General features: G+C 44.6%; 1 protein-coding gene across 1 annotated transcript in view; it reads right to left on the bottom strand.

Moving 5' to 3' along the window:
* The window catches only part of LOC126456245 (uncharacterized), a 410153-nt gene that overhangs the window by 60639 nt on the left and 332671 nt on the right, over positions 1-16843 (bottom strand). Inside the window, exon 12 of the mRNA XM_050091997.1 lies at positions 13347-13535. Coding sequence (XP_049947954.1) covers positions 13347-13535 — 189 coding nt within the window. The remainder of the gene's footprint in view (positions 1-13346; positions 13536-16843) is intronic.

The raw sequence follows: 16843 nt of genomic DNA, 5'->3' as shown, positions 1-16843 counted from the left end.
GGTAATCCGAGATCCGTGGGGTAATCAGAGGGTCGTGAGGTCGAGTCCGTATGCGAAATATTCTTCTTTTTTCACTTTTTACGTTACTTACACTACAAATAAAACGAAAATTAACAAGGTAACTTACTCGTCTGCAGCTCAGTAGGCTATAGCCCTTTCTGCAAAATTATTGCCTACAATCTGTGTATGACTGTACTGATTCTTTTGTACAGCGGATTTAAAACACCGTGGGTAAGTACGCGGTAAAATATAGGATTGTCGTCTTTACTTCGGCAACCCCAGGGAAACTTAACAACAGCCTTATATAAAGTTTTTTGACTCATATGATGAAACCCTACGTGCAGAACATAATTCTTCTGTTAATTGTCTCGTGGGGAAGACAAACAAATCCACTATTATCCGACGAGATTTTTCAAGACGAAGGATTGCTGTCATGTAGTATTAAAATGATTCCCTCGAAATGCACTCATCTACTGCTGCCCTGCGACGTCTATGTTTATTGTCAGTTAAAGAACTTGATCAAAAAGCTTTAAAACCGCTCATCGAGAGAGAAAAAGAAGTCACATCCCAAGGAGATTGCATAAAAATACATTCCATTATACACCATCAGCTGTCTTCTCCATTGCTTGACGAAATGATGCGTTACGCGTGGTTAGATGCCTTCTTTGAATGTAAATCAAGTTTGTTTTTCTATAGAAACTTTAAAAAAACTTCAAAACGTAATTGTAAAAGTGCGGCATTTATAACGTGTGCAAGATGTCGAGAAAAATACTCCTTCCCCTGTTTTTAACGATGAACATCCCCCCCCCCCTCCAGCACGTGTAAGTAAATCGTCAACTATAAGGTAAAAGAAGTATCTACTTTTATATACAAAATTATAGTGCACACCTTATATCCCTTTATCCCTTCTTGGAACTTTGTTTCGAATCACAAAATTTCCTTTACCTTGTGTATTCATGTCTTTTTATGAAAATATTAATAAATACAATATACTGAGCATTATTTCAATTTTTTTTTTTTTTTTTTTTTTTTTTTTTTTTTTTTTTTTTTTTTTTTTTGCTCAATAAGTAACACAAGGACTCGACGCCTCGTCCTCACATCGCCGTTTTGTTCTCTTTCCGCTGTGTCTATCGTTGCGTGGCAGCTACGCTAGCATGGACAGCTCAAGCCTAGCCCAACCTGAGCCAAAAAAATGCTGTTTGCTCTAAGCCAAGCCCTCCATATACTATGGATCTGAACTAAATCGGTGACGACAAGTAGGCGCGTTCCCCTTATAAGTGGGGACTCTTTTCTTCCTAAAGAAATTAACACGTATGCCTAGTTTTTCTCTGTCAAACATCACAGCAAGTGTATTTTTCTTCTTCCAGTTATTCCTGTTCCTTTTATAATTTTTCACTGAGTCTCGTCATTTCCTTTCTTCTCTCCATTGGTTGTTTTTCTGTTAAATCTTCGTCGTCTATCACTCCTTCTGTCATGCTAATTATTGCTAGTGCTCTTTGCTTAAGTCTACGTAACCGTCGTCTGCCTTTGTTCTTGTACTTTTATGAATTATTATAAGCTCTGATTTTTCTATTGTAGGTTCTACTCCTTTCCACTTTTTATGTTACAGTTTGTTTTAAGTGTTATTCCTCTTTTTCTGCGTCTAGTACTATACCACGCGAAAGTGTGCGCGGAAGTTTTCCAAGTATTTGCGAATCGTGTAACTGAGTAGCGATACGGGAGCCCCAGAATTCAGGTATTCGGCTGTGGGAAACCATCTGAAAAATCTCAACCAGACTGGCAGACACATAGACTCTCGTCGTCAATCCACCGATTCGGGTTCGCCTGCTCAAACACCGGTACGGACGTTTTAACGCTAACCGGGCGACCTATTTAATGATGTATCCGATATTAAATATAAATCTTTATATAACATCTATGTCGTTGTGTGAACATTATGTAAAACAGAGCGCCATATTAGATGTAAGAGAGGATCTGATGGCTCTGATCTTACTAGTGGCTTATAAATAAAATGATAAATTATAATAAAATAAAAATTTTTCGACTGAATCCGATTAATTAGGGCTTGAAATCCATGTTGATACTACCGTCTATAAGACCGATTTGGTTCCTGAAAAAAGCTTTTGTAGGCGTTCTACATTTTCTAGGTGAAAACAGTTTGTCTCCTTCCTTCCTGATGGTTTTATCGATCGAAACATCGGGAGCCACACGGTTGTACTACTGTGGTTGTACTACTGCGGTTCGACAAAAACGTGGAAGCACTGTGACAAATGTATGCTTGAACGTAAATAAAGCTTGTAGGTTGCCAAAAACCATACAACAGCCAAGATCGCATAAAATATTTCTTTGTTTAAGACACCCGGTTTCAACAGACTATTCTGTCATCTTCAGCTAAAATCTTTTCGTTGTAAAACACGTTCATTTTACGCTGACTTCACGCACAAGAGGTCAGCGTAAAATGAACACGTTTTACAACGAAAAGATTTTAAGACCTGAAGATGACAGCACAGTCTGCTGAAACCAGTCATCTTAAATAAAGAAATATTTTATGCTATCTTGGCTTGTTAATGGTTTTTAACAATTAAACAACTCGCCCTTCAGTACTCTCAAAATGAGAAAATTCAACCTCCAGGTTGCGCTGTTGTATTTGAATCTTCTCAATACGTTGCAAGTTTCAGTCGTGGCCAGAACAGTGTTCTGAGTAGTTATAAGCTCACCATGTCGGAGCTAAGTGAATTCAGCCGTGACGAATTGGTGGATGCTTCCATAACCAAGGGAGCCGAAGTGATTGGTGTTTAAGTAGGCACCGTATCGAAGATTTATACTGCATAGAAGGAAACCGGAAAAAAATCATAGGTCAAGACACAAGGCGGACGCAAGTGTGTCTTGTGTGATCGTGGCGGACGGTCAGTGAAAAGGATCGTGCTGAAAAGTAAGAAGACGACAGCTGCAAACATCACTGCAGAAGTGAATGTCGCACTCGCAAACCCTGCCATCTGCAAAATAACACGAAGGGAGCTGCAGAAGCAAGAAATTCCAGGGCGAGATGGAATTCCAAAACCACTAGTCAGTGGCGCAAATCCTCGTAACAGAAAAGTGTACTGTCTATGCCGTCTAATGGAGCAATTGAAGGAAATCATTTGGTTGGGCCAGTTTACGTCCCAAGACTGAAACATGATGGCGTTCAGCGATAATTTGAGCAGTCATATTGTTGTATTCCGTGAACTCAATGAATACTCTGCGATGTCGCATTACTGCCAACGATTGTGTGACCATTTTGGCTGATCAGGTCCATCGCACGGTAAAATGTTTGTTCCTCAATGGTGATGCTATGTTCCAAAATGACACAAACCCTGTTCACACAGCTCGCGTAGTGCAGAACTGGTTTTGCAAGCACGAGGATGGTTTATCGCATCTTCCTCAGCCACCACAGTCAGCAGATCTCAATGTTTATGAGCCTTTGCGGCCTGCTTATGAGAGAAGGGTGCATCGTCGGTATCCGCCTCTATCATCGTTCCCTGAACTTGCCACTATTTTGCGGGATGCACACAGAGACTACTTTGTTCATTCCGACGCGACTGTAATCTGTTTTGAAGGTCGTTTTCCTACACAGTATTATGGATTTTTTTTTTGTTTTTTTTTTTTTTTGTGATCAGTCTGCTGACTGGTTTGATGCGGCCCGCCACGAATTCCTTTCCTGTGCTAACCTCTTCATCTCAGAGTAGCACTTGCAACCTACGTCCTCAATTATTTGCTTGACGTATTCCAATCTCTGTCTTCCTCTACAGTTTTTACCCTCTACAGCTCCCTCTAGTACCATAGAAGTCATTCCCTCAAGTCTTAGCAGATGTCCTATCATCCTGTCCCTTCTCCTTATCAGTGTTTTCCACATATTCCTATCCTCTCCGATTCTGCATAGAACCTCCTCATTCCTTACCTTATCAGTCCACCTAATTTTCAACATTCGTCTATAGCACCACATCTCAAATGCTTCGATTCTCTTCTGTTCCAGTTTTCCCACAGTCCATGTTTCACTACCATACAATGCTGTACTCCAGACGTACATCCTCAGAAATTTCTTCCTCAAATTAAGGCCGGTATTTGATATTAGTAGACTTCTATTGGCCAGAAATGCCTTTTTTGCCATAGCGAGTCTGCTTTTGATGTCCTCCTTGCTCCGTCCGTCATTGGTTATTTTACTGCCTAGGTAGCAGAATTCCTTAACTTCATTGACTTCGTGACCATTAATCCCGATGTTAAGTTTCTCGCTGTTCTCATTTCTACTACTTCTCATTACCTTCGTCTTTCTCCGATTTACTCTCAAACCATACTGTGTACTCATTAGACTGTTCATTCCGTTCAGCAGATCATTTAATTCTTCTTCACTGTCACTCAGGATAGCAATGTCATCAGCGAATCGTATCATTGATATCCTTTCACCTTGTATTTTAATTCCACTCCTGAACCTTTCTTTTATTTCCATCATTGCTTCCTCGATGTACAGATTGAAGAGTAGGGGCGAAAGGCTACAGCCTTGTCTTACACCCTTCTTAATACGAGCTCTTCGTTCTTGATCGTCCACTCTTATTATTCCCTCTTGGTTGTTGTACATATTGTATATGACCCGTCTCTCCCTATAGGTTACCCCTACTTTTTTCAGAATCTCGAACAGCTTGCACCATTTTATATTGTCGAACGCTTTTTCCAGGTCGACAAATCGTATGAAAGTGTCTTGATTTTTCTTTAGCCTTGCTTCCATTATTAGCCGTAACGTCAGAATTGCCTCTCTCGTCCCTTTACTTTTCCTAAAGCCAAACTGATCGTCACCTAGCGCATTCTCAATTTTCTTTTCCATTCATCTGTATATTATTCTTGTAAGCAGCTTCGATGCATGAGCTGATAAGCTGATTGTACGATAATTCTCGCACTTGTCAGCTCTTGCCGTCTTCGGAATTGTGTGGATGATGCCTTTCCGAAAGTCAGATGGTATATCGCCAGACTCATATATTCTACACACCAACGTGAATAGCCGTCTTGTTGCCACTTCCCCCACTGATTTTAGAAATTCTGATGGAATGTTATCTATCCCTTCTGCCTTATTTGACCGTAAGTCTTCCAAAGCTCTTTTAAATTCCGATTCTAATACTGGATCCCCTATCTCTTCTAAATCGACTCCTGTTTCTTCTTCTATCACATCAGACAAATCTTCACCCACATAGAGGCTTTCAATGTATTCTTTCCACCTATCTGCTCTCTCCTCTGCATTTAACAGTGGAATTCCCGTTACACTCTTAATGTTACCACCGTTGCTTTTAATGTCACCAAAGGTTGTTTTGACTTTCCTGTGTGCTGAGTCTGTCCTTCCGACAATCACATCTTTTTCGATGTCTTCACATTTTTCCTGCAGCCATTTCGTCTTAGCTTCCCTGCGCTTCCTATTTATTTCATTCCTCAGCGACTTGTTTTCTGTATTCCTGATTTTCCCGGAACATGTTTATACTTCCTCGTTTCATCAATCAGCTGAAGTATTTCTTCTGTTACCCACGGTTTCTTCGCAGCTACCTTCTTTGTACCTATGTTTTCCTTCCCAACTTCTGTGATGGCCCTTTTTAGAGATATCCATTCCTCTTCAACTGTACTGCCTACTGCGCTATTCCTTATTGCTGTATCTATAGCGTTAGAGAACTTCAAACGTATCTCGTCATTCCTTAGTACTTCCGTATCCCACTTCTTTGCGTATTGATTCTTCCTGACTAATGTCTTGAACTTCAGCCTACTCTTCATCACTACTACACTCCTGGAAATGGAAAAAAGAACACATTGACACCGGTGTGTCAGACCCACCATACTTGCTCCGGACACTGCGAGAGGGCTGTACAGGCAACGATCACACGCACGGCACAGCGGACACACCAGGAACCGCGGTGTTGGCCGTCGAATGGCGCTAGCTGCGCAGCATTTGTGCACCGCCGCCGTCAGTGTCAGCCAGTTTGCCGTGGCATACGGAGCTCCATCGCAGTCTTTAACACTGGTAGCATGCCGCGACAGCGTGGACGTGAACCGTATGTGCAGTTGACGGACTTTGAGCGAGGGCGTATAGTGGGCATGCGGGAGGCCGGGTGGACGTACCGCCGAATTGCTCAACACGTGGGGCGTGAGGTCTCCACAGTACATCGATGTTGTCGCCAGTGGTCGGCGGAAGGTGCACGTGCCCGTCGACCTGGGACCCGACCGCAGCGACGCACGGATGCACGCCAAGACCGTAGGATCCTACGCAGTGCCGTAGGGGACCGCACCACCACTTCCCAGCAAATTAGGGTCACTGTTGCTCCTGGGGTATCGGCGAGGACCATTCGCAACCGTCTCCATGAAGCTGGGCTACGGTCCCGCACACCGTTAGGCCGTCTTCCGCTCACGCCCCAACATCGTGCAGCCCGCCTCCAGTGGTGTCGCGACAGGCGTGAATGGAGGGACGAATGGAGACGTGTCGTCTTCAGCGATGAGAGTCGCTTCTGGCTTGGTGCCAATGATGGTCGTATGCGTGTTTGGCGCCGTGCAGGTGAGCGCCACAATCAGGACTGCATACGACCGAGGCACACAGGGCCAACACCCGGCATCATGGTGTGGGGAGCCATCTCCTACACTGGCCGTACACCACTGGTGATCGTCGAGGGGACACTGAATAGTGCATGGTACATCCAAACCGTCATCGAACCCATCGTTCTACCATTCCTAGACCGGCAAGGGAACTTGCTGTTCCAACAGGACAATGCACGTCCGCATGTATCCCGTGCCACCCAACGTGCTCTAGAAGGTGTAAGTCAACTACCCTGGCCAGCAAGATCTCCGGATCTGTCCCCCATTGAGCATGTTTGGGGCTGGATGAAGCGTCGTGTCACGCGGTCTGCACGTCCAGCACCAACGCTGGTCCAACTGAGGCGCCAGGTGGAAATGGCATGGCAAGCCGTTCCACAGGACTACATCCAGCATCTCTACGATCGTCTCCATGGGAGAATAGCAGCCTGCATTGCTGCGAAAGGTGGATATACACTGTACTAGTGCCGACATTGTGCATGCTCTGTTGCCTGTGTCTATGTGCCTGTGGTTCTGTCAGTGTGATCATGTGATGTATCTGACCCCAGGAATGTGTCAATAAAGTTTCCCCTTCCTGGGACAATGAATTCACGGTGTTCTTATTTCAATTTCCAGGAGTGTATATTGTGATCTGAGTCTATATCTGCTCCTGGGTACGCCTTACAATCCAGTATCTGATTTCGGAATCTCTGTCTGACCATGATGTAATCTAATTGAAATCTTCGCGTATCTCCCGGCCTTTTCCAAGTATACCTCCTCCTCTTGTGATTCTTGAAGAGGGTATTCGCTATTACTAGCTGAAACTTGTTACAGAACTCAATTAGTATTTCTCCTCTTTCATTCCTCGTCCCAAGCCCATATTCTCCTGTAACCTTTTCTTCTACTCCTTCCCCTACAACTGCATTCCAGTCGCCCATGACTATTAGATTTTCGTCCCCCTTTACATACTGCATTACCCTTTCAATATCCTCGTACGCTTTCTCTATCTGTTCATCTTCAGCTTGCGACGTCGGCATGTATACCTGAACTATCGTTGTCGGTGTTGGTCTGCTGTCGATTCTGATTAGGACAACCCGGTCACTGTACTGTTCACCGTAACACACCCTCTGCCCTACCTTACTATTCATAACGAATCCTACACCTGTTATACCATTTTCTGCTGCTGTTGATATTACCCGATACTCATCTGACCAGAAATCCTTTTCTTCCTTCCACTTCACTTCACTGACCCCTACTATATCTAGATTATGGATAGTAATGTGTTGTTTTTTTGTAGTCTCCACAGTTCTGTCCACCCCGAGCATCCTGCAATATTCAACAAATCTCTGACACTGTAAACATTGTTCAAAATTTCTAATTAATTTGTTGGTGTCTGCTATTTATGAAACCTGTTTCTAAGTTACTATTTCTTGTGTGCAATATATTTCTACTGAAAGATTTTACAAAGAGCTATTGTTATGTGGGCTGTTGTTATGGCCGGTATCTCGTACCGGGTGGTTATAAATAATTAAAGTGCGGCTACTCACAGAGGCTTAGTGTGGGCTGCAATTAACGTACGACAGTGAAACTTAGTAGATATTCTACTGCGTTAAAGCGGAAGCGATTAACGCTAGAAAAATAACAGTTCCAATTTTGACCACCAGGCGCAAATCTGGCGCTGTGAATATAAGAAAGACAGAGAAGTGTTTCTATACATAATGGATTAGGAATGGTACGTGGGCAGAAAAGATCAATGAAGTGAGAAAGGAGTAATGTCGATTTTATTATTAACCGCTGCTTCCACAGTTTGTTCAGTATGAGCAGTAGAGAGATTTGCACCCTTACTTGCTTACCTACTTACTTACTTATGCTGGCCACACAAACGGCAGCCGGTCCTTGGCTTTCCACATTTTCCTGTCATCTGCATCTTCATCTCCCAGACCCAGTATCTGCATGTCTCCAATGGTATCATCCTTCCATCTCATTCTCGGCGGTCCCAGTGATCTCTTCCCTTCACGTTCTCCATCCATCACAGACTTCACTACCGTGTTCTCCCCTCTCCTTCTCACATGTCCGTACCATCTTAGTCTCTTAATTTTCACACTGCCGCGCGGAATTAGCCGAGTGGTCTTAGGCGCTGCAGTCATGGACTGTGCGGCTGGTCCCGGCAGAGGTTCGAGTCCTTCTTCGGGCATGGGTGTGTGTGTGTTTGCCCTTAAGATAATTTAGGTTAAGTAGTGTGTAAGCTTAAGGACTGATGACCTTAGCAGTTAAGTCCCATAAGATTTCACACACACATTTTTTTCACACTCGCTGCGACGTTTGGCAGTGTCTATAATTGTAAGAGTTCTCTGTTTTTTTCTTTTTCTCCACTGTTCATTTTCTTCACTCTTCCATATACTCGTATTTTTCTCAGTACTTTATTTTCAGAAGTGATGAGTTTTTCGTCTGTTTTCTTTGTCAGGGTTCATGTCTCTCTTGCATAGCACACTATTGGCTTGGTGATGGTCTGATATATTCTTATTTTTGCCTGCCTAGATAGTAACTTCGATCTTATGCTATTTTCCATAGCTCCTAGACATCTTCCCACAGCTTGAATTCTTGTTACTATCATTTGTTCTATAAGGTTTTGTTGGTTGATGTTGACACGTTAATATGTTTGCCTTCAGTATTGCTAGATTTTCGATTTTTAGATGGTTTGGTCTTAAATGAGCTCTTCTTCCTACTACCATGCACTTTTTTTTACCTTCATTTATGCTTAGACCCACTTCCTTAGTTTCTTCCAATAGCACAGTCCCCATTTTCTCCAGGTCTTACGTGTTCTTTCCTATCAGCACAATATCATCCGCAAAAGTTAGGACATTAATCTTTTTTCCTGTGGTGACTCCTGCACTTTCACATGTTACTCTCCTCGGGGTGTTGTTTGGGACCAAATTGAACAGGATTGGTGATATAATATCTCACTGTCTCACTCCTGTTTTTACTTCAAATGCTTCTCAGAACTCCCCCTGTACTTACACTTTACAATTTGATTCAATCACACACATTTTAGTTAGCTTTATCAGCTTTTCAGGTATCCCATACTCTGCCATTATCCTCCACATTTCCTCTCTTACTATGTACTATGCTGTCATGTGCTTTGTTGAAATCTATAAACAGGCAAAAGTCATGCTGATTGTGCTCCCAGTTCTTATCTAATATTTGTCTTAGTGTGAATATTGGGTCGATTGTTGATTTACCTTTTCTGAACAATGCTTGTGCTCTGTCTAATATTTCCTCAATGTATAGGTTGAGCCTGTTCAGTATAATTCTTGATATTACTTTATAGCATAAGAGAACTATCCCTCTGTAGTACTGTGTCAGCATTTTGTCTCCTTTCTTGTATGTGGGACATACAGCAGCAGTTTTCCTTTCCTCCGGCGTTACTTCTTTTCGCCGTACCTCTTTTATCAGTTTGGCTAACCATTCAAGTATCTTCACTTCCCCTTCTTTGATGAACTCTGCTGATATCATGTCTATGCCAGGTGCCTTCCCATTTTTAAGTCTTTTTATTGCCTCCTTCACCTCCATCAGAGTTGGTTCTTCGACTAATGGTTGTACGTTCTGATAGTTTTCTGCCTTGTTTTCATTGTTGTAGGTATCTATCCTGTTGTTCAGCAGTTCTTCGAAGTATTTCCTTCACTTCTCTAAATTTCCTTCATTCGTAGTGATCAGTTTTCCATTCTCGTCCTTCATTATCACAAACATACATACTCTGTACTCTTTTCTATAGCTATTCATTGTCCTGTAAAACTGTTACCAATGATTTGGTTATAGTCCTCCTTAGCCTTCTCTATCTGTTTATACATGAATGCTCTTTTCCCTCACCTTATTATACTCTTCATTTCTTTCGTGGCTTTCCTCTATGTTGTTTGGTTTTCATGGTAGTTATTGTTCATCATTGCGTGTCTGGCTCTCTTCCTGTCCTGTACTACTTTTCTACATGTGTCATTGGACCATGACTTGCGCTTTATATTGCTATTATTATTGTTATCTCCTAATGGTTCATGCGCTGTCTCCCTCACCACTGTTGTCATCTTCTTCCTTTTTATGTTGATATCTTCATCTTCTTTTCTATTGTTGTCACTCTCAAATTCAGCGAATCTATTTTTAAGCTTAATCTTAAACTGTTCATTTACCTCTTCCTCTTTTATCTTACTCACATCTACTCTTTGGGTTCTTTTGCCACCGTTGTTCTTACTTGGTGGTTTTGGTAATGATTGTTTCATCTTTATTAGCACAAGAGAATGGTCTGATCCTATCTCAGCCCCTCTCATTGTCCTAACATACACTCCTGGAAATTGAAATAAGAACACCGTGAATTCATTGTCCCAGGAAGGGGAAACTTTATTGACACATTCCTGGGGTCAGATACATCACATGATCACACTGACAGAACCACAGGCACATAGACACAGGCAACAGAGCATGCACAATGTCGGCACTAGTACAGTGTATATCCACCTTTCGCAGCAATGCAGGCTGCTATTCTCCCATGGAGACGATCGTAGAGATGCTGGATGTAGTCCTGTGGAACGGCTTGCCATGCCATTTCCACCTGGCGCCTCAGTTGGACCAGCGTTCGTGCTGGACGTGCAGACCACGTGAGACGACGCTTCATCCAGTTCCAAACATGCTCAATGGGGGACAGATCCGGAGATCTTGCTGGCCAGGGTAGTTGACTTACACCTTCTAGAGCACGTTGGGTGGCACGAGATACATGCGGACGTGCATTGTCCTGTTGGAACAGCAAGTTCCCTTGCCGGTCTAGGAATGGTAGAACGATGGGTTCGATGACGGTTTGGATGTACCGTGCACTATTCAGTGTCCCCTCGACGATCACCAGTGGTGTACGGCCAGTGTAGGAGATCACTCCCCACACCATGATGCCGGGTGTTGGCCCTGTGTGCCTCGGTCGTATGCAGTCCTGATTGTGGCGCTCACCTGCACGGCGCCAAACACGCATACGACCATCATTGGCACCAAGCCAGAAGCGACTCTCATCGCTGAAGACGACATGTCTCCATTCGTCCCTCCATTCACGCCTGTCGCGACACCACTGGAGGCGGGCTGCACGATGTTGGGGCGTGAGCGGAAGACGGCCTAACGGTGTGCGGGACCGTAGCCCAGCTTCATGGAGACGGTTGCGAATGGTCCTCGCCGATACCCCAGGAGCAACAGTGTCCCTAATTTGCTGGGAAGTGGCGGTGCGGTCCCCTACGGCACTGCGTAGGATCCTACGGTCTTGGCGTGCATCCGTGCGTCGCTGCGGTCCGGTCCCAGGTCGACGGGCACGTGCACCTTCCGCCGACCACTGGCGACAACATCGATGTACTGTGGAGACCTCACGCCCCACGTGTTGAGCAATTCGGCGGTACGTCCACCCGGCCTCCCGCATGCCCACTATACGCCCTCGCTCAAAGTCCGTCAACTGCACATACGGTTCACGTCCACGCTGTCGCGGCATGCTACCAGTGTTAAAGACTGCGATGGAGCTCCGTATGCCACGGCAAACTGGCTGACACTGACGGCGGCGGTGCACAAATGCTGCGCAGCTAGCGCCATTCGACGGCCAACACCGCGGTTCCTGGTGTGTCCGCTGTGCCGTGCGTGTGATCATTGCTTGTCCAGCCCTCTCGCAGTGTCCGGAGCAAGTATGGTGGGTCTGACACACCGGTGTCAATGTGTTCTTTTTTCCATTTCCAGGAGTGTATGTTATTGCCCTTTTATGTTTTTTCTCTGTCAAAACATGGTCTATTTGGTTCCAGTTAATCCATCCGGTGACATCAACGTTACTTTATGTATGTCTTTATGGCGGAATGATGTACAGTACTTGCTATTTTCATGTTTCAGCCGCGCGGGAATCGCCGAGCGGGCTAAGGCGCTGCAGTCATGGACTGTGCGGCTGGTCCCGGCGGAGGTTCGAATCCTCCCTCGGGCATGGGTGTGTGTGTTTGTCCGTAGGATAATTTAGGTTAAGTAGTGTGTAAGCTTAGGGACTTATGACCTTAGCAGTTAATTCCCATAAGATTTCACACACATTTGAACATTTTGAACATGTTTCAGGCTGTGGCGAAGTTGATAAGCCTTATACCATTGTTATTTGATTCGGTGTGAAGGGTGAACATGTCTATATATGGTTTCCTTTGCTGTTCTTGTCCTATTTTGGCATTTAAGTCTCCCAGCACAATTTTGATGTCATACTGTGGTAAACTGGAATACATCTGGTCTAAGGTGTCATAGAATTCGTCTTTTATGTCTTCCTTCTTGTCCTCAGTTGGGGCTTGGACATTCATTAATGAGATATTTCTATATTTGCCTTTGATTCTGATGTAGCTTGTTCTTTCATTGACATTTCGTAGTGTTATCACATTGGCCATTATTTTATTAAGAAGCGCAAATCTTGTCGCAGATATATGGTGACCACGCTTGTTTCCGCTGTGTATGATCGTGCAGTTTTTCTCCCTGTGCATACCTCGTCCCGGCCATCTTATATCCTGTAGCGCAGCCGGTGGCCAAAATTGGAACTAAATTTTTTCCATCGTAAATCGCTTCCGCGTTAACGCCTTAGAGTATCTACCAAGTTTCGTTGCCAGACGATAATTACAATCAACACTGGACCTCCTTCAGTAGCTGCGCTTTAATTATAATCACCCGGCTCCATCGACACACACAGTTGTAAGGAAGTCGTGATGGTAGCTGAGCGTGGCTGAGAGCCAGGCTGTCGCACTGACCTGTACCTCCAGTAGAGGGTGGCGACGGCGGCGGACAGCAGCAGGGCGCTGCCCGCCACGACGGCCATCACGCAGACGGCGCCGCAGCTGGCGCGGCTGCCGGACGCAGACACCAGCGCCACCGGGGACTCTGCAACCAGCGACCGATGCCCGCTTTTTACCTCGCGTTTCCACCCATTGGTATACAATCTATACAAAATCTTCATTCAGTTTCTGATTTTTACCAGCATTAGCCGCGTGGCTGCGCAGCGTTGCCTGTATACTCAGTCTAGTTAGATTACCACGGCCACCTCACAGAGTCCGGAGGGACCTCCATTCACTGCTCAAGAAGGGCAGAAAGCGACGCATTTAAATTGTACCCTTTAAAACTTAGTTGCATAAATTTTCTTATTGCTATTACTTCGGGAAAATATGTGGACCCTCAGAAAAATCGCGCTCAGACATTGATTTAATGGGAATTTCAGCTAATAGTAAATTGCAGGGATTGAGACCGTATGTGGGAGACAGACGGTATTTTTCCCGACGGAATACTTGCCACTCCAAGCTGTGAGGAAGGTGTGGCGCTGTATGACGACAGATGGCACAAAGCCTGATAGGGTGTGTTATTATTATTAATGGCACAGTCTTACAGGTTAGGTGCTATAACATCTGACGGACAGCCTGAACAGCAATCTGCGGTCCTTTTCTGATGGTGCTGTGGTGTACGGCAAGGTGTCGTCTCTCATAGACTGTAGGAGGATACAAGATGACGTAGTTAGTTTGATAAATGGCAGTTTGTTCTAAATGTAGAGAACTGTGAATTAATGAATATGATTAGGAAAAAATACCGTACTTTTATCATACAACATTACTAGTGTACTGCTTGATACAGTCACCTCTATTAAATACGTCGCACAGCAGGAAAAATTTATTGTGCAAGCTGAAAATTTTGATTCAAGTTCCATCATGCGAGCTCGTAATCGGAAAGATTGAGCTGATCCAATGTGCCAATTATGTCAATATGGCGTACAGCCAATGCAACGGGACTGGAGCAGACAGAAATTAACCACCACTGTACTACTTAGCAAGGCACTTTGAGGTAACACTGTCTAATTATGCACCCTAGCCCCGCTACAAAGTCAAAAATCGACAGGAAAGCCGAGCTCGACGGCCTAGAACCACTCTAAAAGTTACTACAGCGAGGCAAGGATCGCTGAAAGGTCCGATAAAAGGGGACTAATACAGTCATGTACTCAGAGTCACTGCGTCAAAGGTTAAGGCTTAGCCCATAAATAACGCAGCTTTCGACGGACAAGAGCATTCTGACGTGCTGCCATTCCGTACGTGTTACGAAGGATCAGGGAGAATGACTGTCTAATGAGTTTCAGTCAAACCATGCTGAGTTGTTGAATGATGGCCAGCCTGCTGCCTGTTTGCTGACCTCAGCACTGGGCAGCCAGACTTGATGTATACCAAAGAAGTGGTCTGCCATTGCTGCCTGCTGGCTCATCGTGGATGAGAATACTGGTGAGCAGCTAACCCTCCTCCTTCACTGGGTCATCGCAAATGATTTACAACCTGCCTTTTTCGCACAGACCAGGCAAGGAGCGTCCCCGCAATCTCGTGGACGACTTGTGAACATCTGCTGCAGTCTCGATCGGTCCATGGTGGATGACCATGACCTCTCTGCACGATTACCGGCATCTTGGACCACTGCCGGCAGACACTACCTGAGCACAAGACGGGGTGATCATCGAGAACGCTGAGTGCGAGCCGGACAGCAGTCATCGGATCGTGTCAAGAGGACCGCAACTTCTTCGCCCGATGTCGACGCCCGCTCTACACGCCAGTGAGGCACTCACCTACGGTAGCAAAATCTCACCTCTCTGATGAGGCGTCAGCATTCCTTTGAGGCACACGCGCCTGTGCCCAGCTGCGCTGCGGTTCCGAAAAACCTATAACCTTTGTAAACTCTGATATACGGGACATAAAAGCCCGTCTGAGACCTGCGATCATTTTTATCTTAATAATTGACAACCAATGCTGTACAATCGCAATTAAGTCATGAAATGTTCAATTGACTCTTTTATTAGAACATGTTACGCGTTTCGGGATTCCGCCCATCTTCAGAAATCACAAAATTCAATTCCTTCCTAACCAACTAGGCGTACAGCCTTGACAACTCAAAGAAAGTGTCTAATAACATAAATGAATATTTTATGACTTTATTGCGATTGTACAGCATTGGTTGGCAATTATTTTGAAATGTATGACGCTATCTCACTGACGCCTCCAGGCCTACACTGGACCACCCATTTTACACTTCACTAGACTTAATAATAACCCCAGGGCCGAGTCGTAACGATGGTGTCAAGAAGTGGCTCTGACACGTAATGTTGGTGTCAGAGTAGCTGTCACCTCAACTCTTCGGTGGTAGTGGAGCTACGTCTACAGAGCCGTCTAGCAGTACCAGCACTATGTACTGTGGTGAGTGAAATCTGTTTCTTCATTAAAGACCTTTTTCCTAGAGTGTTGTGTTACTGTGGGCTGTGTCAATTCTTAGAGATATGATAGCTCTCTTAAGTTGTCATTTGTTAAACCAGAGGAGCCTGTAGTATTGTCACTGTTTAAAGGCGTGTTAGAGAAACATATCTGGTGCCAGTTCAGTGTAAATTTTGTAAACTTTCTGAGCATGATCTACCATGTGCTAGGATGTGCCACTCACTTAAGACACTTGTTGGAGGTTTGGACATACGGTACAGGATTATTCTGAATCGACTTGGGCAGCGATACGCTGGAAGTAGTATGTAGTCAGTGTTGATATGTTGAGGTACACTTTTTCCATTTCCCTTTTTGTTTTGTTGTTGTAAACGACAGCAGTAACTTACGTAAAATGCTAGACACACTTTCCGCTACTACGGGTGAGACTGTTACCGCTTTCACTGAACAGGTGCGAATACTATCAGGGTTAAATTGACAGCAACAACAAGTAAAGGAAAGGTTACATAGGAAAGGAGAGGTGAACTGTGAACGGAGGTGCCGCATAGTCTTGTGAGATAACGTTATCAACGCCTGACAGAGTTTGAAATGAGCCTCATCATGGATTTCCATTTTGCCAACTGGTCCAGTCGTGCAATATCAAGATGTATGAGGTATTTGGATGTGACAGTGGCCTGAGACTGCACGAGAACGTGAGGGAAGGTATACTCGGGGTTAAGACTCCAGTCGACCACATCTGACCAACGGATTGCGCACCAAGCACATCATAACCCCTTCATATCTGCGCCTGCCGTTTGAGAACAAGTAATGGATACCCTTGGAACATTCTGTCATCTGTTCCATTGTTCATGGACTTGCAGCAGCCAGGCTAGAAAATACCGTTCCACATATGAGATGCTATTAACACACAACATAAACGTGTGTGTCCGATGTAGTGCTGTGAACGAGAAGAATGGACCGCTGATGAAGGGTGTCGTACTGTCTTAAGTGATGGGTGTGGTTCTGCACTATCGCGGATG

The sequence above is a fragment of the Schistocerca serialis genome, chromosome 2, assembly GCF_023864345.2.
Source record: "Schistocerca serialis cubense isolate TAMUIC-IGC-003099 chromosome 2, iqSchSeri2.2, whole genome shotgun sequence".
In the NCBI taxonomy this organism is placed as follows: domain Eukaryota; kingdom Metazoa; phylum Arthropoda; class Insecta; order Orthoptera; family Acrididae; genus Schistocerca; species Schistocerca serialis.
This window is presented reverse-complemented; position numbering and strand designations above follow the sequence as displayed.